Source organism: Schistocerca gregaria, chromosome 8 (assembly GCF_023897955.1).
Source record: "Schistocerca gregaria isolate iqSchGreg1 chromosome 8, iqSchGreg1.2, whole genome shotgun sequence".
Lineage (NCBI taxonomy): Eukaryota > Metazoa > Arthropoda > Insecta > Orthoptera > Acrididae > Schistocerca > Schistocerca gregaria.
The window spans coordinates 163,605,189-163,632,461 of record NC_064927.1 but is presented as its reverse complement, the minus strand read 5'-3'; the positions used below and the strand labels follow the sequence as shown (position 1 = coordinate 163,632,461).

Genomic DNA, 27,273 nt, shown 5'->3' with positions numbered 1-27,273 from the left:
AGAGAAAGTTTCCACAAAATAAGAGGAACGCTCCTATTGCTCGAAAAAGGCCGTGACGTCATGAACGAAAGAACCAAGGTGGGGAGATAGTTTGGCTACGAGCAAACCGAGCGAAATTTTCGCGGACTCTTCTCTGAACTGGCGTCAACTGCAGGATGGGGCGCATAACACTCTGTACGATGCAGAGGAGAAATTTGTGTGGACACTGCGTTCACTGCGGCTGACATTCAGCTAGATATTAGCTGAAGCGTCGTTGAGCTCCAACTGTGGAGAAACGAACCAGACAGTTAGTTAATTGCTCTTGAGAGGACAGAGAGGGCATTTTAATATGCACGCTGCTCAAGCCATGCGCGTGCATATCGCCATATTCCAAAACTGGGGATGAGTACATGTTTTCTAGCATCACGAGAAACATAGGGAGAGTTTCTCTGAAAAAAAAATCAGCAAAGGCTTAATTAGTTTTTGTAGGAATTTCAGTGGGTGAGAGCAGCCATGCAGACGACAGCTCATCACAGCTGAGGTAAATACCGCGAGCAGAAGTGTAAACTTGTTAGTTCACCACTGTAAACTCGAGCGACCTTGGGTAATATTTCGCTCAACTTTTCACAAGACTAACCATCCTCCGTAGACTTGATTGTCATCCTAAATAGTAACGAACTTTGAACCGGTTCAAAATTGTTGTGAGCAGTATGGGACTTGACATCTATGGTCATCAGTCCCCTAGAACTTAGAACTACTTAAACCTAAGGACATCACACAACACCCAGACATCAAGAGGCAGAGAAAATCGCTGACCCCGCCGGGAATCGAACCCGGGAACCCGGGCGTGGGAAGCGAGAACGCTACCGCACGACCACGAGATGCGTGCTTTGAACCGGAATCGGATGATTTATCGTAGTACTGACCAACATCATGACATAGTTGTAAGAATAATTTTGTAAAGAAACTTCTAGTTACAATTTACCATTGTTGTGTTTAGGCTTATTTCACTTTCGTAGGACGAGATGCGTTCGTTTGACAACTGTCGTAACATTGCCACATTGTAAACTGTGTAAATGCATGTATTTCTGTGATAAGATTGCAACATTAATCCAAAGTTATTTACAGCTTACACAGTTGTTGTTCTGACCTCAAAACCTTACAACTGGTACCCCTGGGAAGCTGAGGCGGATCGCTACTAACTACACGTTGGTGGCGCTACCTTGACAAGAAATACACACTCGTCTGTAATGAGTCAACGTCGAACTTTCCCATAATGGCGTTACGTGAAGTCATTGGTATAGCAACCCCCAATGGTTGGGAGCCAAACAGTGTCGTCATCAGCGCTTTTTCACAAGATCTCAGTACTGGTGAATGAGTAGCACTCTCCTTAAAACGAAAAGCAAAAGCGATATAACTATAGCCACGGTAACAGAAAATGTCACGTACAATTTCCCGAAGATCTAGTCATACCATTGTCACATATTAAAAGAATTAAGAAAACGGCTGAAGTCAGGAAGAAGGATGACTGATTGTGGAACTAAAAGGAGGAGCCAGACACTTGAAAAATTTATAATACATAAAAAATAAAAAAAAAAAAACAGAACACACCGTCCAATTAAACTGTACAGGAGTCCTGACGCCACCCAAAATGTCAAAATTTTTCGTACTGCTGTTTCGCCATAGCCTAAAATGGAGGGTAAGTCTTCCTATACCAAAGACTTCTCTCCTATCAGCATGGAACACGTAGGACGTTAAAACATGGTAAACCGTGAATGTGACATCGCAAACTCTGGATGCCGGTAGTTTTTTTCCCGGGAAAGATATGCATGCGTCATTGGGCACTCTCGGATACCAAGGCGAGAGAGAACCACTTCGTCTCTTTGTGGAGTTCGAAAGAAAGTGCGCCGCGGGCGAACAGCCGGTTTGACCGTCCGCAGCTCATTGTTAGCCAGTGGCAGTCTTTCTAATTCAGGTAACGCTCTCTTTGTCACCCACGACACGACAGGCTGTAGGGTGACTTGAAGTGTGGTGGTAATTTCACGGCAAGTTGCTTTCGCCGCTCTGTCGGAGAAAGTGAAGAGGAATACGCTGGTAGGCATCTATGTATTGTCGTCTTATAGCGAAAACCGCGTTTACCAGAAAACAGCAGTTTTACAGGACATGAAACAATCTTATTTTGAATTACTTCTTTTTCATTCTAGCTGACCTAATCTTTATACTTGGTTGTCACATATAACTATAGCATTTTAGAGGTGAAATTATCGGAATATTGATTAACAACATACACATAAATAGAAGTGTACTTACTTAGCGGTGATAAGTGTATGCTTTGGTCATTGAAAACTGATGAAAACCATTAAAACACGTGCAGCAAATTTCACAACCTATGCGTGGTTTTCACACTTAACATGGTTACCGAGCAACATACAAGGCCGGCTGATGTGGCCGAGCGGTTCTAGGCGCTTCAGTCTGGAACCGCGCGACCGCTACGCTCGCAAGTTCGAATCCTGCCTCGGGCATGGATGTGTGTGATGTCCTTAGGTTAGTTAGGTTTAAGTAGTTCTAAGTTCTAGGGGACTGATGACCACAGATGTTCAGTCCCATAGTGCTCGGAGCCATTTGAACCATTTGAACCAACATACAAGGTTTTCTTTCTCCTCACTAGAGCGCACCACTTAATGATTGGCTTACGAAAAGTTAAGATACGAGGTTCTTATTAACTAATCAGCTTTTAGGAAAGTAAGGCCCGTTCGGTAGCGAGATGAAAACCACAGTGAAAATCAAAAACGTTTTATTTCCAACAGTTTGCATCACTATCCAGCTATTTATTTACACTCCTGGAAATTGAAATAAGAACACCGTGAATTCATTGTCCCAGGAAGGGGAAACTTTATTGACACATTCCTGGGGTCAGATACATCACATGATCACACTGACAGAACCACAGGCACATAGACACAGGCAACAGAGCATGCACAATGTCGGCACTAGTACAGTGTATATCCACCTTTCTCAGCAATGCAGGCTGCTATTCTCTCATGGAGACGATCGTAGAGATGCTGGATGTAGTCCTGTGGAACGGCTTGCCATGCCATTTCCACCTGGCGCCTCAGTTGGACCAGCGTTCGTGTTGGACGTGCAGACTGCGTGAGACGACGCTTCATCCAGTCCCAAACATGCTCAATGGGGGACAGATCCGGAGATCTTGCTGGCCAGGGTAGTTGACTTACACCTTCTAGAGCACGTTGGGTGGCACGGGATACATGCGGACGTGCATTGTCCTGTTGGAACAGCAAGTTTCCTTGCCGGTCTAGGAATGGTAGAACGATGGGTTCGATGACGGTTTGGATGTACCGTGCACTATTCAGTGTCCCCTCGACGATCATCAGAGGTGTACGGCCAGTGTAGGAGATCGCTCCCCACACCATGATGCCGGGTGTTGGCCCTGTGTGCCTCGGTCGTATGCAGTCCTGATTGTGGCGCTCACCTGCACGGCGCCAAACACGCATACGACCATCATTGGCACCAAGGCAGAAGCGACTCTCATCGCTGAAGACGACACGTCTCCATTCGTCCCTCCATTCACGCCTGTCGCGACACCACTGGAGGCGGGCTGCACGATGTTGGGGCGTGAGCGGAAGACGGCCTAACGGTGTGCGGGACCGTAGCCCAGTTTCATGGAGACGGTTGCGAATGGTCCTCGCCGATATCCCAGGAGCAACAGTGTCCCTAATTTGCTGGGAAGTGGCGGTGCGGTCCCCTACGGCACTGTGTAGGATCCTACGGTCTTGGCGTGCATCCGTGCGTCGCTGCGGTACGGTCGCAGGTCGACGGGCACGTGCACCTTCCGCCGACCACTGGCGACAACATCGATGTACTGTGGAGACCTCACGCCCCACGTGTTGAGCAATTCGGCGGTATGTCTACCCGGCCTCCCGCATGCCCACTATACGCCCTCGATCAAAGTCCGTCAACTGCACATACGGTTCACGTCCACGCTGTCGCGGCATGCTACCAGTGTTAAAGACTGCGATGGAGCTCCGTATGCCACGGCAAACTGGCTGACACTGACGGCGGCGGCGCACAAATGCTGCGCAGCTAGCGCCATTCGACGGCCAACACCGCGGTTGCTGGTGTGTCCGCTGTGCATTGCGTGTGATCATTGCTTGTACAGCCCTCTCGCAGTGTCCGGAGCAAGTATGGTGGGTCTGACACACCGGTGTCAATGTGTTCTTTTTTCCATTTCCAGGAGTGTATTTATTCTTCATAGTTACAGCCTATTATCTAAAAGCTAAAATATGTCATGCAGATCCGATGCTACAGCCTATTATCTAAAAGCTAAAATGTGTCATGCAGATCCGATGCTTAATTCTTTTTAAGAAAAAGAGAGATTAAAAAAGAAAAAAACTACAACTACCTCTACTGCTACAAAACTACATTAAAACCTTAACCACTAATCCAACTACTAACCTGCTACCAACACTGGAATTTGTACTCTGTTCATTTATTCCGGTGCATTTAAATTGTACATGGTTGTTTCCGCTACTGGATCCGAGCTCATGGTGCCCTTCCAGCTACTTAGTCACCTCCCCGACTTACATATCTGTCGTAGCGCTGTAACAACTTTCCACCACCGCAGTCATAAAACGCAACCACCTGTGGTTTTCGCCACTCTCTAGACCGGTGTGGAATTCGTTTCCTTTGCCACAATGTTGTCTTAATAGTCAGCGGTTTGCGTGAGCAAGATAAACATCAGAGAGAGCAAAGTCCGCACTGTATGGTGGGTGATCAAAGACTTCCCACCGAAGACGCTGCAGGAGCTTCCTGATTGCCCCTGCAGTATGCGACTGAGAACTGTCATGAAGCCGGCCGAAGTGGCCGAGTGGTTCTAGGCGGTTCAGTCTGGAACCGCGAGACCGCTACTGTCGCAGGTTCGAATCATGCCTTGGGCACGGATGTGTGTGATATCCTTAGGTTAGTTAGGTTTAATTAGTTCTAAGTTCTAGGGGACTGATGACCTCAGATGTTAAGTCCCATAGTGCTCAAAGCCATCATTCAACTGTCATGAAGAAGGACGTACAGGACGGTTGCATTGTGTGGGCTGAATGCATCAGGAGAAATTTCTCAGGCGGCACCTATGATTATCGGGAGAGGCTATTGTTCTACGCATCTCCTCGTGCTCACTGTGTGCTCAGAACTGAAGAACAACGTGACGCGATCACATTTGTGCAGAGCTTCATTGGATTTTCGGTGTCGTTTCCATTCCGCTACCTACTGGACCTTACTTTCCAAACAGCCGTCGTATATACAATCCTGGAAATGGAAAAAGAACACATTGACACCGGTGTGTCAGACCCACCATACTTGCTCCGGACACTGCGAGAGGGCTGTACAAGCAATGATCACACGCACGGCACAGCGGACACACCAGGGACCGCGGTGTTGGCCGTCGAATGGCGCTAGCTGCGCAGCATTTGTGCACCGCCGCCGTCAGTGCCAGCCAGTTTGCCGTGGTATACGGCGCTCCATCGCAGTCTTTAACACTGGTAGCATGCCGCGGCAGCGTGGACGTGAACCGTATGTGCAGTTGACGGACTTTGAGCGAGGGCGTATAGTGGGCATGCGAGAGGCCGGGTGGACGTACCGCCGAATTGCTCAACACGTGGGGCGTGAGGTCTCCACAGTACATCGATGTTGTCGCCAGTGGTCGGCGGAAGGTGCACGTGCCCGTCCCGTCGACCTGGGACCGGACCGCAGCGACGCACGGATGCACGCCAAGACCGTAGGATCCTACGCAGTGCCGTAGGGGACCGCACCGCCACTTCCCAGCAAATTAGGGACACTGTTGCTCCTGGGGTATCGGCGAGGACCATTTGCAACCGTCTCCATGAAGCTGGGCTACGGTCTCACACACCGTTAGGCCGTCTTCCGCTCACGCCCCAACATCGTGCAGCCCGCCTCCAGTGGTGTCGCGACAGGCGTGAATGGAGGGACGAATGGAGACGTGTCGTCTTCAGCGATGAGAGTCGCTTCTGCCTTGATGCAACGATGGTCGTATGCGTGTTTGGCGCCGTGCAGGTGAGCGCCACAATCAGGACTGCATATGACCGAGGCACACAGGTCCAACACCCGGCATCATGGTGTGGGGAGCGATCTCCTACACTGGTCGTACACCTCTGGTGATCGTCGAGGGGACACTGAATAGTGCACGGTACATCCAAACCGTCATCGAATCCATCATTCTACCATTCCTAGACCGGCAAGGGAACTTGCTGTTCCAACAGGACAATGCACGTCCGCATGTATCCCGTGCCACCCAACGTGCTCTAGAAGGTGTAAGTTAAGATCTCCGGATCTGTCCCCCATTGAGCATGTTTGGGACTTGATGAGGCGTCGTCTCACGCGGTCTGCACGTCCAGCACGAACGCTGGTCCAACTGAGGCGCCAGGTGGAAATGGCATGGCAAGCCGTTCCACAGGACTACATCCAGCATCTCTACGATCGTCTCCATGGGAGAATAGCAGCCTGCATTGCTGCAAAAGGTGGATATACACTGTACTAGTGCCGACATTGTGCATGCTCTGTGGCCTGTGTCTATGTGCCTGTGGTTCTGTCAGTGTGATCATGTGATGTATCTGACCCCAGGAATGTGTCAATAAAGTTTCCCCTTCCTGGGACAATGAATTCACGGTGTTCTTATTTCAATTTCCAGGAGTGTATACAGGTATATACACTGATGAGCCAGAACATTATACCCAACTGTTTAATAGCTTGTTTGTCCGTCTTTGGGACGAAATACACTACTGGTCATTAAAATTGCTACACCAAGAAGAAATGCAGATGATACACGGGTATTCATTGGACAAATATATTGTACTAGAACTGACACGTTATTACATTTTCACGCAATTTGGGTGCATAGATCCGGAGAAATCAGTACCCAGAACAACCACCTATGGCCGTAATAACGGCCTTGATACGCCTGGGCATTGAGTAAAACAGAGCTTGGATGGTGTGTACAGGTACAGCTGCCCATGCAGCTTCAACACGATACCACACTTCATCAAGAGTAGTGACTGGCGTATTGTGACGAGCCCGTTGCTCGGCCAGCATTGACCAGACGTTTTCAATTGGTGAGAGAGCTGGAGAATGTGTTGACCAGAGCAGCAGTCGAACATTTTCTGTATCCAGAAAGGCCCATACAGGACCAGCAACATGCGGTCGTGCATTATGCTGCTGAAATATAGGGTCTCGCAGGGATCGAATGAAGGGTAGAGCCACAGGTCGTAACACATCTGAAATGTAACGTCCACTGTTCAAAGTGCCGTAAATACCAACAAGAGGTGACCGAGACGTGTAACCAGTGGCACCCTATACCATCACGCCGGGTGATAAGCCAGTATGGCGATGACGAATACACGCTTCCAATGTGCGTTCTCCGCGATATCGCCAAACACGGATGCGACCATCATGATGCTGTTAACAGAACCTGGATTCATCCGAAAAAATGAGGTTTTCCCATTCTTGTACCCAGGTTCGTCGTTGAGTACACCATCGCAGGCGCTCCTATCTGTGATGCAGCGTCAAGGGTAACCGCAGAATTGGTATCCGAGCTGATAGTCCATGCTGCTGCAAACGTCGTCGAACTGTTCGTGCAGATGTTCGTTGTCTTGCAAACGTCCCCATCTGTTGACTCAGGGATCGAGACGTGGCTGCACGATCCGTTACAGCCATGTGGATAAGATGACCGTATTACCATCCTGAACCCACCGATTCCATATTCTGCTAGCAGTCATTGGATCTCGACCAACGCGAGCAGCAATGTCGCGATACGATAAACCGCAATCACGATAGGCTACAATCCGACCTTTATCAACGCCGGAAACGTGATGGTACGCATTTCTCCTCCTTACACGAGGCATCACAACAACGTTTCACCAGGCAACGCCGGTCTACTGCTGTTTGTGTATGAGAAATCGGTTGGAAACTTTCCTCATGTCAGCTCGTTGTAGGTGTCGCCACCGGCGCCAACCTTGTGTGAATGCTCTGAAAAGCTAATCATTTGCATGTCACAGCATCTTCTTCCTGTCGGTTAAATTTCGCGTCTGTAGCACGTCATCTTCGTGGTGTAGCAATTTTAATGGCCAGTGGTGTACATCTGTGAATCACTGGATAAACCGGAGTCTTCGATAGCAGCCCTCGACTTTGACTGACGACATCACAAGACCCGAAATACAACGCAAGAATGATTTCAAAATGGTGAATGTGATATTATTTTAATACTGATAATTAATTCATACTCATATGGCAATGGCCCAAGGCGTAGTTCTTTACGTAATGTTTGTTCTTCCCATTAAGGAGACATCATTAGACGCTTTAATTACTCAGAAACCTGTTGAAGGATAAACGAGACTTCTTCTTCCGCCTGCTTTCGAAAAGTTTAACTTTTCTTGACACGTCCCCCCATAAAGACGTTTAATCGTAGAATGCAAACTTGCATTATTACTGATATTGTTTTTAAGGGCATATGGGTAGACAAAACGTTTTTCAGACAATACTGTCATATAGAACAAGCATCAGCAGTAATGCAAATACCGGCCGTGAACGCCAGCATTCAACGATGGTATCAGCCGTTCCCACGGAGCGAAAATATCTGTTACAGAATCATATAAATTCCTAACAATAAATATTGTTCCTAACGGCTCAACTGCCGGAAACTGTAGATTTTGGGCGGGGACGAACTAAAATCTAAAATAACAACCACAAAATTTCGAAAATATTAAATATAAGAAATAAAGCAAAAAGAAAAACACGGTACAGCGGTTAGTTTCAGAAACGTAAAAAAAAAGAAGGAAAGAAATAAATTTGCTCGTATGAACTATAACTGGTATCCAAAACATTACTTTATCTTTAGGTCAACTGAAAAGCCCTGTACCAACACAGAAAGTGAAAATGTGATACCGTGTCGGCCGCCGTGTCCGAGCGGTTCTAGGCGCTACGGTCGCAGGTTCGAATCCTGCCTCAGGCATTGATGTGTGTGATGTCCTTATATTAGTTAGGTTTAAGTAGGTCTAAGTTCTAGGGGAGTGGTAGCCTCTGATGTTAAGTCTCATGGTGCTCAGAGCCATTTGAAACATTTGAGCCAACCACCAGAGCTGTTTATAACCTATAGGTACAGTGACCAAAATGTAAATTTAATAGCAATCATATGTACATATTCCAAGCCACTGATGATGCCTTGCAGAAAATAAAGGCGAAGTGTACCTATTCCAGGCCACTGATGATGCCTCGCAGAATATAAAGGCGAAACACGTATGGCACTAAAATTGCGTTTTATTCAGTTGCTGTGAGACGGTCCATAGATGTAGATGTACAACGATGCAATACTACCTAGCTCCCATCACGCCCGTGGTACCACGACTTCGATTTATTACGGAAAATTATGGCAACATCTCTAGCGCCTCAGCATTATGCCCTCTTCTTCAAGTGAATGCGGCGGTGAGGAAGACGTAAACTATATTTTCTTAGACTTCGACAGAACATACCAAGAAACCACAATACTAATGCAACTTCTAATGTCCTCCGGCAATGCATTAAAATAGAAATTCAACCTCTTTTATATAAAAGTTCATAAGTTCCTATAGGATTTTATAGCAGAAGGGAAAAATTATAAGAAAATAGCAAACTTTTTTTCTATTTGCTATTTTTTACATTATGATGCATTGTCAACTCTCCTTCCGTATTGATGAATGCATTTTAATGTTCTTAGATCATAGACTTAACGCTAAGTTAAATGAATGTAATTGGTAATTGGTGTTTTTAACAATTTCAGGCTGTTAGACATTTAAATGGTAAAAGTCACTCTGAGAGGGGTTGTATGAGTGATGTCCAAAAGCTATTAAGAAATTTAAAAAAGATTGAATCTTAGACTATAGATGCATGTATGGTCTAAGAACTGAATGCTCCCTCCTTACATTTTTCTACTCTGTGAAGGTGAGCAAAGATAACTGCCCTCCACGTCAAAGAGAGTTTATAAATAGTACGTCTATACAGACGCAGCGGTTTATTTTTACTATATACCACTGTACCAGTACCAAACCCGTGGCCCATCATGCCTGCAATTGAATTAGATGAGAGTCTCTGTGGTCTTAGCTTGAAGATGGGATGTGTAGTCGCATCAGTTGTGTACATCGTAAGTAACATCTCACTTCTCAACTGAGCGTCACTCAAGTAATCTGACCTTCGTCGATTGCATGAGATTATTTTTACAGTCCTATGGTAGCATATTCTTGACGGCAGAAGTTGTGTCGCCCGTATACGTCGACGAGAATCCCGACGTCAACGAAGGTAAGTCCCACTATATTTCGTGGAGCCTAATTGATCAAAATTTTGCTTTTGACTGTTTCAATATCACTCAGTTTTTAGGTTGCACCTAAAATAAAGAGTGCTGGTCCATTACACCAAAATTGAAACCGAACTCACCAAAACTTTTTCCAATCCTTCATTATTAAATTTGTTGCAGTAGGTCTCAAAGTTGCCTAGTTTGTATAAATACGGGTGGTAACATTGTAATTTCTTTGTAACTGTGGATGAAAACTTATCTAGCTCCTAATAATAAAGCAAGTTCTTTAACAACAGTTTCAGAAGAGACGTTTCCCACGATATGTTACGATTGATATTCTGTGTATATGCTTTTACACATTATTTAGTACTTCTATTACGTGCTTAATTCTACACATGTGCAGTCAAGGCCTGTGTGTGTTTCATGGCATCATTGTGTCACAGTACAACTAAAACGCTGATGTTATTTAAAAACAATAATCATAATTTCAGTCCAATAATGTTTCTCAAATTAGAAATACTAGAGAAAATCATATTACATGCAAATAAGCAGTGACTTAAATCTTTAACATTCAAATTATTTGTTATAACTTGTCCCATTCCGTTACAGCTTAAGAGACCAATTTGAAGATATTCTGAACAAGATTAAATATTCTCTACTTTTAACGAGTTTCAGGTTTCTATTTTAATAAATTTAGAAACAAACTTTCATAAAATTGAGAAATTCAAAAATTTTGTGTCATGAGTAAATTTGGATACTTATTAGGCTGAGCGTTTTTATTAATATGTCTTCCATAAGGAGTAGCTATAGATTCGTTAACGTAGTAACATTCTACATAATGTTGGCCTAATTCATCACAGATGTAAATTCATCGCGATGAAATCAAACGAATAGCACAACATGAGATTTTGGTAGGAAAATATCTGGTTATGAATGCAGTAACGTTTTATGAGATTGCCAGAAATATGTGAAGAATAAAAAAGTTGGTGATACTTTGTTCTAACGATCAAGTTGAACAGCTTAAGTCTGATATCCACTTAATATCTGACACTCATTCTGCACACTGTGGGAAAACCCTATCCCTCTATACAATAATTTATAAAAAGCAGTCCATCTCCAAAAATGCTTTTGATGTTAACCTAGAATCAAAAAAATTACAACAGTGATTCGTGAGCACACACTAAATAACGAAGCCAATAGTAAAATTGTTTCCTTTCCTGTTGTACAATTTGCAAGAAGAAAATCAGTTAAGCACGATGTAGGGTAAGTTCTAAAAGTAGACGCTGATGAGCCAAAGGTAACCTCCTTTAGAAAGAACAGTGTAGACAACAGATTTGCATTTAAAGTTTATTGCCCCGGCTGGGTTTCAAGGACTGATGTTCTTCAAATTCTTTGTGTGCCTGATACTGGCTATCGTCGAAGGTTTGAATTACGTGACTTGGACATCAATGGTATTGCATAGGCTGGGGTATTTTCGTTAAAATTTAGAATTTGTGAACTTGTTGATGTTGGAAACTATATTTTAAAAGTAAACAGTTTAAAGTAAATTGTTTTGTACCTGTCCCATTCTATCACTTGCAGAAATAATTTTTTTCGTCAAGCAAATAAATATCAGAGCCCAGTTGGGAGTAATTTGATAGAATTTTTATATAATGTTGGCAGAGATGGATTTCATATTCTGTCTGAGCTTTATTCCGTCACATGTCCGTTTTTACTTATTTACACAACATGGCACTTGTACAATTTTCTTTTACTAAAATTTTATGCCCACAGAAGGAAAGTTCCTGTTGCAACAGAAATTTAATTTTGGAACATGGAACATGTTAAGATTTTATGGAAATGGTACATCCGTCACAAGAAATGGCCCAGTTGCCAAAATAGTGAAGGTGGCTATGGTGCCTCGATGCAAGAGTTCTCATAGTTTCTCGGGTTTGTTATATTTTCGGTTAAACGTTACTAAAGGTCGTCTATGATTGCGGACCGTTGTTTGGTATACAGTAGATGACAGCAGGGCGTACTCATCTCTAGAGCGGCTATACAGGCTGTTTTAAAAAAAAGTATCCCTCATTCTAACAGGAAACAGTTCTAGTCAAAACTGTAAAAAAGAACACCTATAAACGTATGGCCGGAAACAGTTGTTGATATACGGGACATTTTACTTGTATTGAAAACGACCAGTGATCAATGGTGTAGGCGGCTTTTCTGTTTTCGCTCGTTTCTCTCTGCTTAGACCTTTGAATGTTCAGCTGTTGTCAGACACATTACTTAGAACTGTCTCCGGCCACTGCGCATGATGCTGGCGGCAGAACAAGATCTGCATCTACATCTATACTCTGTGAACCTCTTTGAAGAGCAAGGCAGAGGGTACGTCCCACTGTACCAATTATTAGGGCTTTTCCTGTTCCGTTCACGCACGGAGCGTGGGAAAAATGATTGTTGAAATTCCTCTGTGCGTGCTGTAATTAATCCAATATTATCCTCACAAGCCCTATGGGAGATATATTTAGCGTTGGAGTATATTTAGAGTCTTCATTTAAAGCTAGTTCTTGAAACTTTGTTGGGACAGTTTCCGTCAATCTTTAAGAGACTGCCAGTTCAGTTTCTTCCTGATCTCTGTGACACTGTCACGCGGGTCAAACAAACCGGTGACCATTCGTGCTGCCATTCTCTGTACACGTTCAATATCCCCTGTTAGACGTATCTGGACGGGTCCCACGCACTTGAACAATATTCTAGGATTAGTCATACAAGTGACTGGTAAGCTATCTCCTTTGCAGACTGACTGTATTTGCCTAGTACCATGTTGATAAACCGAAGTCTTCTACCTGCTTTACTCACGCCTGTACCCATGTGACCGTTCCATTTCATGTCCCTACTAAGCGTTACATCCAGGTATTTGCAAGCGTTTACAAATTCCTACTGTGAATAACTGATGTTATATTCGTATGATTTTTTTTTTCGTTTTGTGAAGCGTACAATTTTACATTTCTGACACTCCCAACATTTAAAGGATATTGCTAAGCGTTAACTTGGAATCAGGAAAAATTACATCATCAAGGTCTGGCTGAAGGACTATACTTTTGTTGTAGAAAACTGCATCATCTGCGAAAAGTCTGAAATTAGAAATAATATTGTCCGCAAGATCAGTTGTATACAAAATGAGCAGCAAGGAATCCAACACACTTCCCAGGAGTACAGCCGAATTTACTTTTACACATTTCCTCAGTCGAGTCAGATTTCGCTTGATATCCCATACAATGGTACTTTTGATAAGCGAAGACACGGTGCTGAGTCAAATGCTTTCGCATCTGCCTTATTCCATGGCATTGAGTATGTCACGCGAGGAAAGTGCAAATTCAGTTTAACATGATCTATGTTTTCGAGGCGCGCGGGATTAGCCGAGCGGTCTTAGGCGCTGCAGTCACGGACTGTGCGGCTGGTCCCGGCGGAGGTTCGAGTCCTCCCTCGGGTATGGGTGTCTGTATTTGTCCTTAGGATAATTTAGGTTTAGTAGTGTGTAAGCTTAGGGACTGATGATCTTAGCAGTTAAGTCCCAGATGATTTCACACACTTTTTTTCATGTTCTCGAAATCCATGGTTTTGTGGATCACTTCTGCTACCCTTCTTGTAGTCAGGTGTAGCCTGTGTTTTTTTTTTCAGATACTGAGCACAGTTCTTTGCTCGAGGGATCTACACTAGCTTATAATAGTGAACATACTAGTTATACCATGGTGTGTGAACGACATAAACTGTGAACAAAATTGTTAAGGCTTTCGTGGCCATTTGTCGATATATTGCCTGCTAGTTTACGCCTCGGGTTCATCGGCCGATGTTTGTTTGACTATTTTTTAAACTTTTCTCTAGCACGAGTTGCTGACATTGTCAAACGTCACCCTCCACTACTGGTGGCCGGCTGGAGCCGGGCTCTAACCGGATATTACACATATTTGAAATGTATTCGCAGTTACGATGACGGTCAACAGTCAGTTGTATAATGAGATGATGGCAATGAAAATATTATACCGAACATGGGTTTCCCGCTTACCGCGAGCGGCTTACATCTACATCTACATGGATACTCTGCAAATCACATTTAAGTGCCTGGCAGCGGGTTCATGGAACCACCTTCACAATTCTCTATTATTCCAATCTCGTATAGCGCGCGGGAAGAACGAACACCTATATCTTTCCGTACGAGCTCTGATTTCCCTTATTTTATCGTGGTGATCGTTTCTCCCTTTGTAGTTCGGTGTCAACAAAATAGTTTCGCATTCGGAGGAGAAAGTTGGTGATTGGAATTTCGGGACAAGATTCCGTCGCAACGAAAAACGCCTTTCTTTTAATGGTGTCCAGCCCAAATCCTGTATCATTTCTGTGACATTCCCATATTTCGCGATAATACAAAACGTGCTGCCCTTCTTTGAACTTTTTCGATGTACTCCGTCAGTCCTATCTGGTAAGGATCCCACACCACGCAGCAGTATTCTAAAAGAGGACGGACAAGCGTAATGTAGGCTGTCTCCTTAGTAGATCTGCTACACTTTCTAAGTGTCCTGCCAATAAAACGCAGTCTTTGGTTAGCCTTCCCCACAACATTTTCTATGTGTCGCCTTACCATTAGGCTATCCGAGGACGACTCACGGCTAGACCCAAACTTCAATACGTCGTCTACCATGTGTCTACAATCTGCATTCCTAGTCAGGTACAAATTTTCATTTTCGTCATTCCATTATACAGCTGGTGATTCGCAACTTCAAATTCAATTATTGTATTTCATAACGGCTGTAGTTGCCGCAATGGTGCATGCAAGTCCGTAGGATCATTGCACCGTACTTCTGAACAACACAGGAACTGCATTTCGTAATTACATACACTTGTCGCGCCGACGTCTGAGGGCTTAACCTCGGTCATTATCGCTGTGGTTCTCCCCTCGTTAATTTGAACGGTCGTTGGCCGCAACACGGGAATCCAGGATCCGAGTAATTTTTAGGTTTTCCTCTTTTTTTGTTGAAGCTTTTGTCATGTCTGTGGATTTCTGTGAATACCGTGAAACAAGCGGGCTTGGTAGTTGTGCTCGTCGAATTTTATAATGTGGACCATCACAATCAGTGAACGTTTCGCCGCAGCTGATTTCCCTACTTATCCCAGTCGGCAGTACCGTTTACGCTCAATGATCCTCGTGTTGATGGACTGCCCAATCATTCTCATGTAGTCTTTTCCACGTACAGGGAATGCGGTGTATTCCCGACGTTACAAATGTGTCCTTTTGTCATTTGCCGACGTCACGGATGGTGCGCGATTTGCAAGGTACAACCAAAAATTTTCAGGAATATTTCCTTAAAAATCACAAAATTTACCTCGAATCTTAATTTCCATGGTCAACTTTAGAGAAGTCTCCTCGCGCTTATACGCAATGTTCACAGCGATTTTCCCATTATTGGAGGCAATACTGTAAATGTGCTGCATGAATCGTGTTCCAAATTATCTTCTATGGGGTCGATACTCCCCCTTTCCTAACTTCAATTTCATTTACTGCAACAGGAAGAAATTACAAGAGACTATATCAGGTGAGTGTGGTGGGTGGCTTGTGCTTATCATGGTTCTTTTTTGTCTTTCAGTAATTCCCTTATATGTCTGTGTAGGCGCATTGTCACGCTGCAGCAACAAGCTTTTATTCTGCCATCTCTAAAGCCACTCGAGCTTAACATCTTTCCTCAGTTCTCTCGAGACGACGCAGCTGTACTTCCCTGACGACAATGAACAGATTCGTTACGGACAGTTCCATGAATATAAAAAAAATCGTTGGCATTTCTTGGTAATTCTGCGAACTCGGTGCGCTTTTTTGGGCCGCGGTGAGGATTGTGTCTTCTGCTGTGAAGACTGCCGTTTTGTTTCAAGGTAACAGCCGACTCATCGGCTATTACGACCTTGGAGAGGAAATCTGGGTCACCTCGAATTGCCGTTTGCAGTTCAGTGAACATCTGAACCCGGTGGTCTCGCTCGTCTACATTCAAATGACGAGGAACGAAATTGGCGGCAATTTCGCTCATGTTCAATGCATCGACTAGAATGTGTCACCATGTCCCGCATGCACTTCCAGCGATTTCGGAAACATCATCGATCGTTTGTCTTTTGTCCTTGTGGACTACTTCAAGCATTTTCACGATCGTTTCCGAAGTTGAGCACGATAACGGTCGGCCCTAGTGTTTGTCATCCCCCTACAGACGCCCGTCCATTTTTAAGTCACTTAAAACACTCAAATGCTCCCGCTTGGAACAAAGCATGCATACCAAAAGCCTCCTTTAGCATGCAACAGGTTTCAGCTTCGTTTTCGCTGAGCTTAAAACAAACTTAATTCTGATTCTATGTTACTGAGAGACAGCCATTGCCGAGTGGTTCTAGGCACTTCAGTCTGGAACCGCGCTACTGCTACTGTCGCAGGTTCGAATCCTGCCTCGGGCATGGATGAGTGTCATGTCCTTAGATTAGTAAGGTTAAGTAGTTCTAAGTTCTAGGGGACTGATGACCTCCGCTGTTAAGTACCATACTGCTCAGAGCCATTTGAACCTGAAACGTCCCCTTAGAACAATTTATACACGACTGTGCTTAAACTGACACACAATATTTTTAGCGCAACGCAATCTGATTTCCAAAAATCCCTACGAAAGAATGGCCCTGATTAACATAAACCTATACGTTTCACAAATCACTTGCCTCACAAAAATCTTCGTTACTCGAACTACTGCAATACAGCGAGCGCCGCTACTGCCAGCTAACTAAAAGATTCAAACTACGGAAGTCACTAACTACTGATAGGCACAGTTAGCAAATGAAAGATTTTAATAGAGAACAAACAATGTATTTACCTTAGTAGTCAAAATATATATATATCAGTTCGTGACACCAATTCTTACAAATTTCAAAACTCCGCCATCTCTCTCCCCACGTCCACCACTGCTGGCGGCTCACCTCCAACTGCGCAACGCTACGCGCTGTTAGCATCCAGCTGCCGCTGCCCAACACTACAATGGCAGACAACAATGCAAACTAGCCACAGACTGCGCACAGCACAGCCAGTGATTTTTATACAGAGCGCTAAGTGGCGGCGGCGTTACCAATAAAAAAACCTAAACAGCTTACTTACAAACCATTTTAGAGACAGCTATTATAAAATTTGCAGACCCAGAAGAACACGTTCCAACAACTTCAGCAGCAACGTTGTTGTCGATGCACTCACAATGACACCACTGGACAGACTATCATCTGAAAGACACAACTAGTGCCACAAAGCAATTACTACACGTCGCTGCTACACGTTCATTGACATCAATGGGGAAAGTTGAAAATTCGTGCCGGGATGGGATTCAAACCTGTGTCTCCAGATTACTAGTCACATGCTCTTACCACTGAGCCATCCATAAGCAGTGGTTATCGCAACTGCACGGGCTACCAGCTTTGCACGCGTTCGCTGCACTCTCCAGTCTTTGCGCACGAACTGTAAGCATTTTTAGGAATAATTTTTGAGTGAACTCCGTCGTCAAATTGTTGAGAACTAGATTATATAGCAATGCAGAAATCCCGTCAATTTTTTCAAAAGCAGTACTGTGAACGTCTCTGACTTGATACTAAATCCAACGAACGACAGACCATAAAAGTTTGCAGTGGGAGTAGGTACGAAAGTATAAGCAGTGAAAAGCGTCGAAGAGCAGCTTTGACCAGTCTAACACACTAGCTGAAGGTATGCAAAGAATTTGTTCTGGAAAACCTTAACATCAAATAACATTCGTATAACAAAATTTGTAAATTTTGTGGTAAGGACTTACGGGGCCAAACTGCTGAGATCATCGGTCCCTAACTCGTTTAACACTTAGTGCAAAATCGGACGAACATAATCGCACAGTAGACTGCATTTCAGTGCTAAAAGTTTCCACCGGGTATAGTATCATGGAGGAATGTAGGTATCGGCAGAGAGCAGCTTTGACCAGTGTAATGTTTCTCCTAGATAAGCCTGATTTTACTCAGCCTAGGACCCCTTTCAGACGGTGCCTTCATATCCAGAATGTTTGAAAGCACACCGCTGTTTACCGTATCGGCAGAGAGCAGCTTTGACCAGTGTAATGTTTCTCCTACATAAGCCTGATTTTACCCAGCCTAGGATCCCTTTCAGACGGTGCGGGCATATCCAGAATGTTTGAAAGCATACCGCTGTTTACCGTATCGGCAGAGAGCAGTTTTGACCAGTGTAATGTTTCTCCTACATAATCCTGATATTTCTCACAAGGGGAGGCCGCCAATTGTGAAATTTAGATTCGATTCACAGTGCGCATAATAAAAGCTCATGACCAGAGGTGTAATGTGGCAAAGCACCAAGATGCACTTCTCAGCCGTTGTCGAGAAAATAGACAGTTAAAATAAACCGTTACGCTGAAATACTCTCTACTATTAAGAATTTTCTATAGCGTCGTGGCGCAGCGGTAAGAGCTCGGGTTCCTAATGCGAAGGTCGCCGGATAGAATCTCGCGCCATGCTGAATTGCTTATGCATGTTGGTGAAGGCGGATCGCTCTCCAGTTGTACCGCCTCCATTTTTCCGTTTGCTTAACAGGGTGTAGCAAAGCTCTCACGTCCGCACTGATTTTTGACGATGTCATAAGTTGCGCTAGGGACCGCATCTATCTTCTTTCGAAGTTAGCAGGCAACTACGCTGTTATGCGGCGGCTCGTTTCGGCCCATTCAACATCTGTCCTTCAAGTGTAACGAGCGAGTAACGGAGTTTATATTTCATACCTGCCACAGCAAATTTGTGTTCGTGGGGTTTCTATTCTAATTCGAACGTTTGACTTACGCTATACGTATTCGTTTCGGAATATCTTTCCTACGTCTTCCGTTAACTATACGTGGTTAACATTATGAAGACAATAACATTTGTGAAATACAACTTTGTTTGCGGAAAACATAATGATGTTCAAAGTCACCAGTTTTCCACGACAAACGACTTTCAACACCTTATTATATTCATAATAGTTGCAACTGATTGCCGGGAATTATATATATATATATATATATATATATATATATATATATATATATGTGTGTGTGTGTGTGTGTGTGTGTGTGTGTGTGTGTGTGTGTGTGTGTGTGTGTGTGTCTGTGTATATATACACACATTTGAATTACAAAAAACAAATACCAAAAAAAAAGGTTGCATGGCGCGAGTTTCGATCCGGTGACCTTCGGATTACGAACCCGAGCGCTTACCGCTGCGCCACGACGCTGTAGAAAATTTTTAATCGTAGAGAGTGTTTCACCGGAACTGTTTCTTTTAACACGATTTTCTCGACAATGGCTGAGAAGTGCATCTTGGTGCTTTGCCACATTACACCTCTGGCCATGAGCTTCTATTATGAGCAGTATGAACCGAATCTGAATTTCACAATTGGCGGCCTCCCCTCGTCAGCCTAGGACCCCTTTCAGACGGTGCCGGCATATCCAGGATGTTTGAAAGCACACCACTGTTTACCGTTCACTTCTTCATCCGTGACGAATAGTCAGGTATTTCACAACTTTACCAGAGGTGCCAGACTTTCCGACAAATATGTTTGACGACTTGCAGGGAGCGTCCTGTTCTTGAGTCTTTCGTTCATCCGTAATTGATTTCTGCAGACTGGAAACAGAAGCCTCTTGTTCGACTGTGAGGTGTACTGCCAATCTACACATATTCCGCCTTTTTTTGTTTGGGAGAAATCGATTATAATATGTAGTTTGCATAGAGACGGCGAAACACCAGTGGAGAAGACATTTTCTGTTTCTCTAGAGATGAGAAACATACAAATCTTAGTGCCGGCCGCGGTGGTCTCGCGGTTCTAGGCGCGCAGTCCTGAACCGTGCAACTGCTACGGTCGCAGGTTCGAATCCTGCCTCGGTCATGGATGTGTGTGATGTCCTTAGGTTAGTTAGGTTTAAGTAGATCTAAGTTCTAGGGGACTAATGACCACAGCAGTTGAGTCCCATAGTGCTCAGAGCCATTTGAACCATTAAAATCTTAGTTGGCTTCGCAAAGTACAAGGATGATCTGGAATGTGTTATATCACTGACATTGATATTTGTTAAAAAAAAAAAAAACAGTGAAACCAGCAGTTTCGTCTATTTTTGAGTTTTCCCGTAGAAAACCTTGGTAGACGAGATAACTTTCTCGTTAGTCAATGGTTTGCAGCATGTTCCACGCTAAAGTTTCGGCACTCTAAAGATATAATTTCCATTCTTTATCTTCAGAACTATACTGTGCAGGCGATCGGTAGCATACTGCTATGCAGTTGTTACCGAGAACAGTCATGTAAATGATAAGATAATCCGGAAAACCGTGTGAAAACAAATGAACTGTACAAGAACACCGTCCGAACAGTCCTTGGTGGCCCAACGGCACCGACCGGCCGCCATGTCATCGTCAGCCCTGAGGCGTCACTGGATGCGGATGCGGAGGGACAAGTGGTCAGCACGCCGCTCTCCCGGTCGTTGTCACTTTTCGTGACCGAGCCGCTGCTTCTCAATCACGTAGCTCCTCAATTGGCCTCACAAGGACTGAGTACACCCCACTTGCCAACAGCATTCGGCAGACGTGGACAGTCACCCATCCAAGTGCTATCCGAACCCAACAGCGCTTAATTTCAATGATCCTATGGGAAGCGATGTTACCAGTGGCAAGGTCGTTGGCACTGAAAACGGATGAAATCCTGGAAATTTTAACATGCTACTCGATGATTTCAGCCTAGAAGTGTTGGAAATATCATCGTTTTTTGGCGTGTAAAATCGGATATTGCAGTTGATATCGGTTTCGAGAACGGTAACTTAATTCGCTATTGACGACGAATTTTCATCGACAGAGCTCAGAAATCAAACATTCTTGGAGATGGTCGCAACTAGTTGGAGTAACCACGGCAGCAAGCAGGCTCAGGCGGAAACAGTACAGTTATCCGACGGAAGAACCAACCCAGACTTTGTACACCAGCTCGGAGAGTGACTGTTGTCCACAGAGGAGGCTCCGATCACTCATCGGCCCAGCATGTGCGGGGGACAATTGCCTGGTACCGCTGGCCTCGGTGGATGTCCGACAGACATCGCAGGGGACATCTAGCACTTCGAGTATATACGGTGCATATGCTTCTGCTTTTGGTATCGGTGTGTCTCCATGGTATATGTAGGAGTGCCTGATGGTGAAATTGGCTAAGGGTCTTTGCCAGTAGTTTCCTTATTTCATCATCTATCGGCCACTTTTGCAAGGTTTAACTGTCAGTGCAATATGACTGCTGTATGTTTTCTTCGTTCCGAAAAAAATAGTTTTCCGCTGAAACTCTCGTAATTTGACCATCTGCGGTAAGTGGCGGACAGTGCTCCCACACCAGCAGCAACATTTTGGCGGATTAATTCAATAACAGTTTTCATTAAATTTCGTTCGTGTTTTTCCGTTTAAGAGCTTTAATCTCGCGTTTTTGTAACCGGGAAGTTAAGCGTTCATCATTTCCTATTTTTTCTTCATAGTACACTCCTGGAAATTGAAATAAGAACACCGTGAATTCATTGTCCCAGGAAGGGGAAACTTTATTGACACATTCCTGGGGTCAGATACATCACATGATCACACTGACAGAACCACAGGCACATAGACACAGGCAACAGAGCATGCACAATGTCGGCACCAGTACAGTGTATATCCACCTTTCGCAGCAATGCAGGCTGCTATTCTCCCATGGAGACGATCGTAGAGATGCTGGATGTAGTCCTGTGGAACGGCTTGCCATGCCATTTCCACCTGGCGCCTCAGTTGGACTAGCGTTCGTGCTGGACGTGCAGACCGCGTGAGACGACGCTTCATCTAGTCCCAAACATGCTCAATGGGGGACAGATCCGGAGATCTTGCTGGCCAGGGTAGTTGACTTACACCTTCTAGAGCACGTTGGGTGGCACGGGATACATGCGGACGTGCATTGTCCTGTTGGAACAGCAAGTTCCCTTGCCGGTCTAGGAATGGTAGAACGATGGGTTCGATGACGGTTTGGATGTACCGTGCACTATTCAGTGTCCCCTCGACGATCACCAGAGGTGTACGGCCAGTGTAGGAGATCGCTCCCCACACCATGATGCCGGGTGTTGGCCCTGTGTGCCTCGGTCGTATGCAGTCCTGATTGTGGCGCTCACCTACAAGGCGCCAAACACGCATACGACCATCATTGGCACCAAGGCAGAAGCGACTCTCATCGCTGAAGACGAGACATCTCCATTCGTCCCTCCATTCACACCTGTCGCGACACCGCTTGAGGCGGGCTGCACGATGTTGGGGCGTGAGCAGAAGACGGCCTAACGGTGTGCGGGACCGTAGCCCAGCTTCATGGAGACGGTTGCGAATGGTCCTCGCCGATACCCCAGGAGCAACAGTGTCCCTAATTTGCTGGGAAGTGGCGGTGCGGTCCCCTACGGCACTGCATAGGATCCTACGGTCTTGGCGTGCATCCGTGCGTCGCTACGGTCCGGTCCCAGGTCGACGGGCACGTGCACCTTCCGCCGACCACTGGCGACAACATCGATGTACTTTGGAGACCTCACGCCCGATGTGTTGAGCAATTCGGCGGTACGTCCACCCGGCCTCCCGCATGCCCACTATACGCCCTCGCTCAAAGTCCGTCAACTGCACATACGGTTCACGTCCACGCTGTCGCGGCATGCTACCAGTGTTAAAGACTGCGATGGAGCTCCGTATTTCACGGCAAACTGGCTGACACTGACGGCGGCGGTGCACAAATGCTGCGCAGCTAGCGCCATTCGACGGCCAACACCGCGGTTCCTGGTGTGTCCGCTGTGCCGTGCGTGTGGTCACTGCTTGTACAGTCCTCTCGCAGTGTCCGGAGCAAGTATGGTGGGTGTGACACACCGGTGTCAATGTGTTCTTTTTTCCATTTCCAGGAGTGTATATTTCTAAAATTTCGTGCGTGTTTCCATTTCAGAGGTGTAAGCTCGCGTTTTTTAAGTGTAAATTCAGGTAGTCTGTAGCACAGTTTTCATTTCTTCTTAACAGCCAGCTATATAGCTTTTTTGGGCATCAGTGTCTATTGGTGACAGTTCAGGAGGGTAGAAAGTTGCTGATCTAGGGTGTGTCTGATTTCATTGTTTACTTCTTTAGTTAGTCTTGCTAGGAGGGGTAGGATGTGCCGGAGAATCTGGCGTGTCCTTTGGGAGACCTCAGGTGCCGCTTGTTTCGCCCACGGGCTCTCTACAAAGGCACGTCCCAGTGTATCAGGGACTATGGTTCCACACTCACAGCAGTGGAACACGTTTCCTTCACTCGAGGGGGAGAGCGAATGTCCGTGGAGACTAGCCATCTGGCCTCGCCCATTCGACCTGTGAGTGAGCAAGTGTCGGCTTCCTCAGCAGGATTCAAGCAGGTACGAGATTTTTTTTTTGAGGAGGGGGGGGGGAGGGGGGGTACGGTTTACCAGTTATCGGGAGCTGAGACGTTAGGCGCGTTATGGAACACCTTAGGCATATTGCGTTCAGGGCTGGGATGGATCTGAGGCCATCATCGTTCCCCGAGTTGATAGCAGTCTTTTGATTCGGAGGCGAGTGGAGGCTCTCAGCCAAAGGATTCGTCTACTCTGTGACGGTCGTAGCTGCATATTTCTAGACCTGCGTTATCGGCTGGGGATTTGCAGGGCTCCCCTTGATAGGTCAAAGATGCACTACACAAAGGAAGCAGCTGCTCGGGTAGCAGACTGCTTGTGAGTGCACATGAGGGTTTTTTAGGCTAGACAGTAGTTAAAGGTTCTCTGATGAACACTCGCCAGTTGATACGTAGCATGGGATGTCAGACCACGTTCAGAGTAAAACACTTTGACAGCCAAAATTTTATCAGTAAATTGTCGAAGTATTTGTAACAAAAGTTCCCGAATTTACTGCCCTCCAGGAAAATTCTTGCTCTCAAATTATTCTTGGGACCGAGAACTGGCTGAAAGCCGATATGCAAAGCTCTGAGATATTTAGCGAGTCATGGAATGTATGCCGGAAAAACAGATTAGTGTCCATAAGGGGGGGAGTGTTCAATGCAGTTTACAAACATATTGTCTCTACTGGGGTCGAAGTTGAGTGTGATAATGAAATTATCTGACGGCGCATAATACGTCTAGGTGAAACCATGTTAATTTTTGATGTTTTTACCGACCACCCGATTCTGCTGTGACAGTCCTATCGCGTAAATACCGAGATCATGCTTTACTAATTGGAGGCAACCTTAACCTACTAGAATGTCTATGGACTCACTGCGGGGGTACAGACAGGCAGTCATACGAGGTACTTTTGAACACGTTTTCTGAAAACTTTCTTGAGCAGCTATTTCGCACCCCACAAGCACTGGAAATATTTTGGACCTTGTAATCACAAACAGGCCGGAAATTATCGATAACGGCAGTATAGGAACAGATATTAGCGATTACGATGTCATTATACACACATCAAAAAAGTTTTCCAACACCTCGGTTTCCGGAACGTGTACAGAAAATTGGAATAGAGATCAACAAAAACATCATTTCCTCCATTTTTATTCCTCATGAAAACCATACATTGCGTGTTGTAGTATCATATTGTACTATCATACAGTGAGACCTTCAGATTACTGTACCCACCAGTATCTCTGATACCAAGTAGCACGTACTCTTGCATTGATGCATGTCTGTATTCGTCGTGGCATACTATCCATAAGTTCATCAAGGCACTGTTGGTCCAGACTGTCCCATTTCCCAACGACGATTCGGCGTAGATCCCTCAGAGTGGTTGGTGGGTCATGTCGTCCATAAACAGCCCTTTTCAATCTATCCCAGACATGTTCGATAGGGTTCATGTCTGGAGAAAATGTTGGCCACTCTAGTTGATCGATGTCGTCATCCTGAAAGAAGTCATTCACAAAACGTGCACGATGGGGGCGCGAAATGTCGTCCATGGAGACGAATGTCTTGCCGATATGCTGCCGATATGGTTGCACTGTCGGTCGGGGGATGGCATTCACGTGTTGTACAGCCGTTACGGCGCCTTCCATGACCACCAGCGGCGTACGTCGGCCCAGCATAATGCCACCTCCTAATAGCAGGGAGCCTCGACCTTGCTGCACTCGCTGGACAGTGTGTCTGAGGCGTTCAGCATGACCGGGTTGCCTCCAAAAACGTCTCCGACGATTGTCTGGTTGAAGGCATATGCGGCACTCATCGGTGAAGAGAACCTGACGCCAATCCTGAGGGGTCTATTCAGCATATTGTTCGGTCTATCTGTTCTGTGCTGCATGCTGTCGTGGTTGCGAAAATGGATCTCGTCATGAACGTTAGGAGTGAAGTTGTCCATCATGCAGCCTACTGCGCACAGTTACGGGTCGTAACATTACCCCCTGCCTCCAAAAACGTCTCCGACGATTGTCTGGTTGAAGGCATATGCGGCACTCATCGGTGAAGAGAACCTGACGCCAATCCTGAGGGGTCTATTCAGCATATTGCTCGGTCTATCTGTTCTGTGCTGCATGCTGTCGTGGTTGCGAAAATGGATCTCGTCATGAACGTTAGGAGTGAAGTTGTCCATCATGCAGCCTACTGCGCATAGTTACGGGTCGTAACATTACCCCCTGTGGCTGCATGAAAAGCATTATTCAACATGGTGGCGTTGCTGTCAGTGCTCCTCCGAGCCATAATCCGTAGGTAGCGGTCATCCATTGCAGTAGTAGCCCTTGGACGGCCTGAGGGAGGCATCTCATCGACAGTTCCTGTCTCTCTGTATCTCCTCCATGTCTGAACAACATCGCTTTGGTTCACTCCGAGACGCCTGGACACTTCCCTTGTTGAGAGCCCTCCCTGGCACAAAGTAACGGTGTGGATGCGATCGAACCGCCGTATTGACCGTTAAGGCATGGTCGAACTCCAGACAACGCGAGCCGTGTACCTCCTTCCTGGTGGAATGACTGGAACCGATCGGCTGTCGGACCCCCTCCGTCTAATAGGCGCTGCTCATGCAAGGTTATATAGATCTTTGGGCGTGTTTAGTGACATTCTGAACAGTCAAAGGGACTGTGTCTGTAATACAGTATCCACAGTCAAGGTCTATCTTCAGGAAATCTGGGAACCGGGGTGATTCAATACTTTTTTTGATGTGTGTATTAACTAGGGTTACGAAAGTCAATAAATGAGTTAAAAAGGCTAGGAGGATGTTTGTGCTAGAAAGAACAGATAAATAGTTGTTAGCATCTCATTTAGATGGTGAACCGACAACTTTTAGTTTCACTAAGATCGGCATATAGGAATTATGGGCAAAGTTTGAGCAGATTGTAAATCGTGGTCTGGAAAATTATGTGCCTAGTAAGTGGATTAAGGAACGACAAGACCCACCATGGTTTAATAACGAGATTCGGAAACTGCTGAGGAAGCAGACGCTCTTGCCCTCTCGGTTCAAACGAGAACGCGTACATGACGACAAGCAAAGGTTAGTAGGGATTCGTGGGTCTGTGAAAATATTTATGCACAAAGCGCACAGCTACTGCCACTGTTATACCTTAGCAAAACGTCTGGCAGAGAACCCGAGAAAATTCTGGGCCTATGTAAAATTTCTAGGTGGATCTAAGGCTTCCATTCTATCATTTATTGAACAGTCTGATGTGGCAGTTGAAGACAGTAAAGCGAAAGCCGACGTTTTAAATGTCTCATTTAAGGAACCGTTCATGCAGAAGAATCGTACAGATGTACTATCGCTTGACATCGAACAGAGTCCCATATGGAAGACATAGTAATAAGCATGCCTGGCGTAGAAAAACAACAGAAGGAGTTAAAAACGAATATGTCACCATGTCCGGATGAATTCCCAGTTCGGTTTTCCAAAGAGTACTCTACGGCATTAGCCTCTTACTTAGCTTGCATTCATCACGAATCTCTCGTC

The 27,273-nt window shown here is 45.4% G+C and overlaps 1 protein-coding gene across 1 annotated transcript in view; it reads left to right on the top strand.

The window, feature by feature from the left end:
* Nucleotides 1-10,004: 10,004 nt before the first annotated feature.
* Nucleotides 10,005-27,273, top strand: part of LOC126285376 (uncharacterized) — a 70,030-nt gene continuing 52,761 nt past the window's right edge. The window contains exons 1-2 of the mRNA XM_049984702.1: nucleotides 10,005-10,174; nucleotides 10,254-10,329. Of these exons, the coding sequence (XP_049840659.1) occupies nucleotides 10,094-10,174; nucleotides 10,254-10,329 (157 nt within the window). The 5' untranslated portion in view covers nucleotides 10,005-10,093. The remainder of the gene's footprint in view (nucleotides 10,175-10,253; nucleotides 10,330-27,273) is intronic.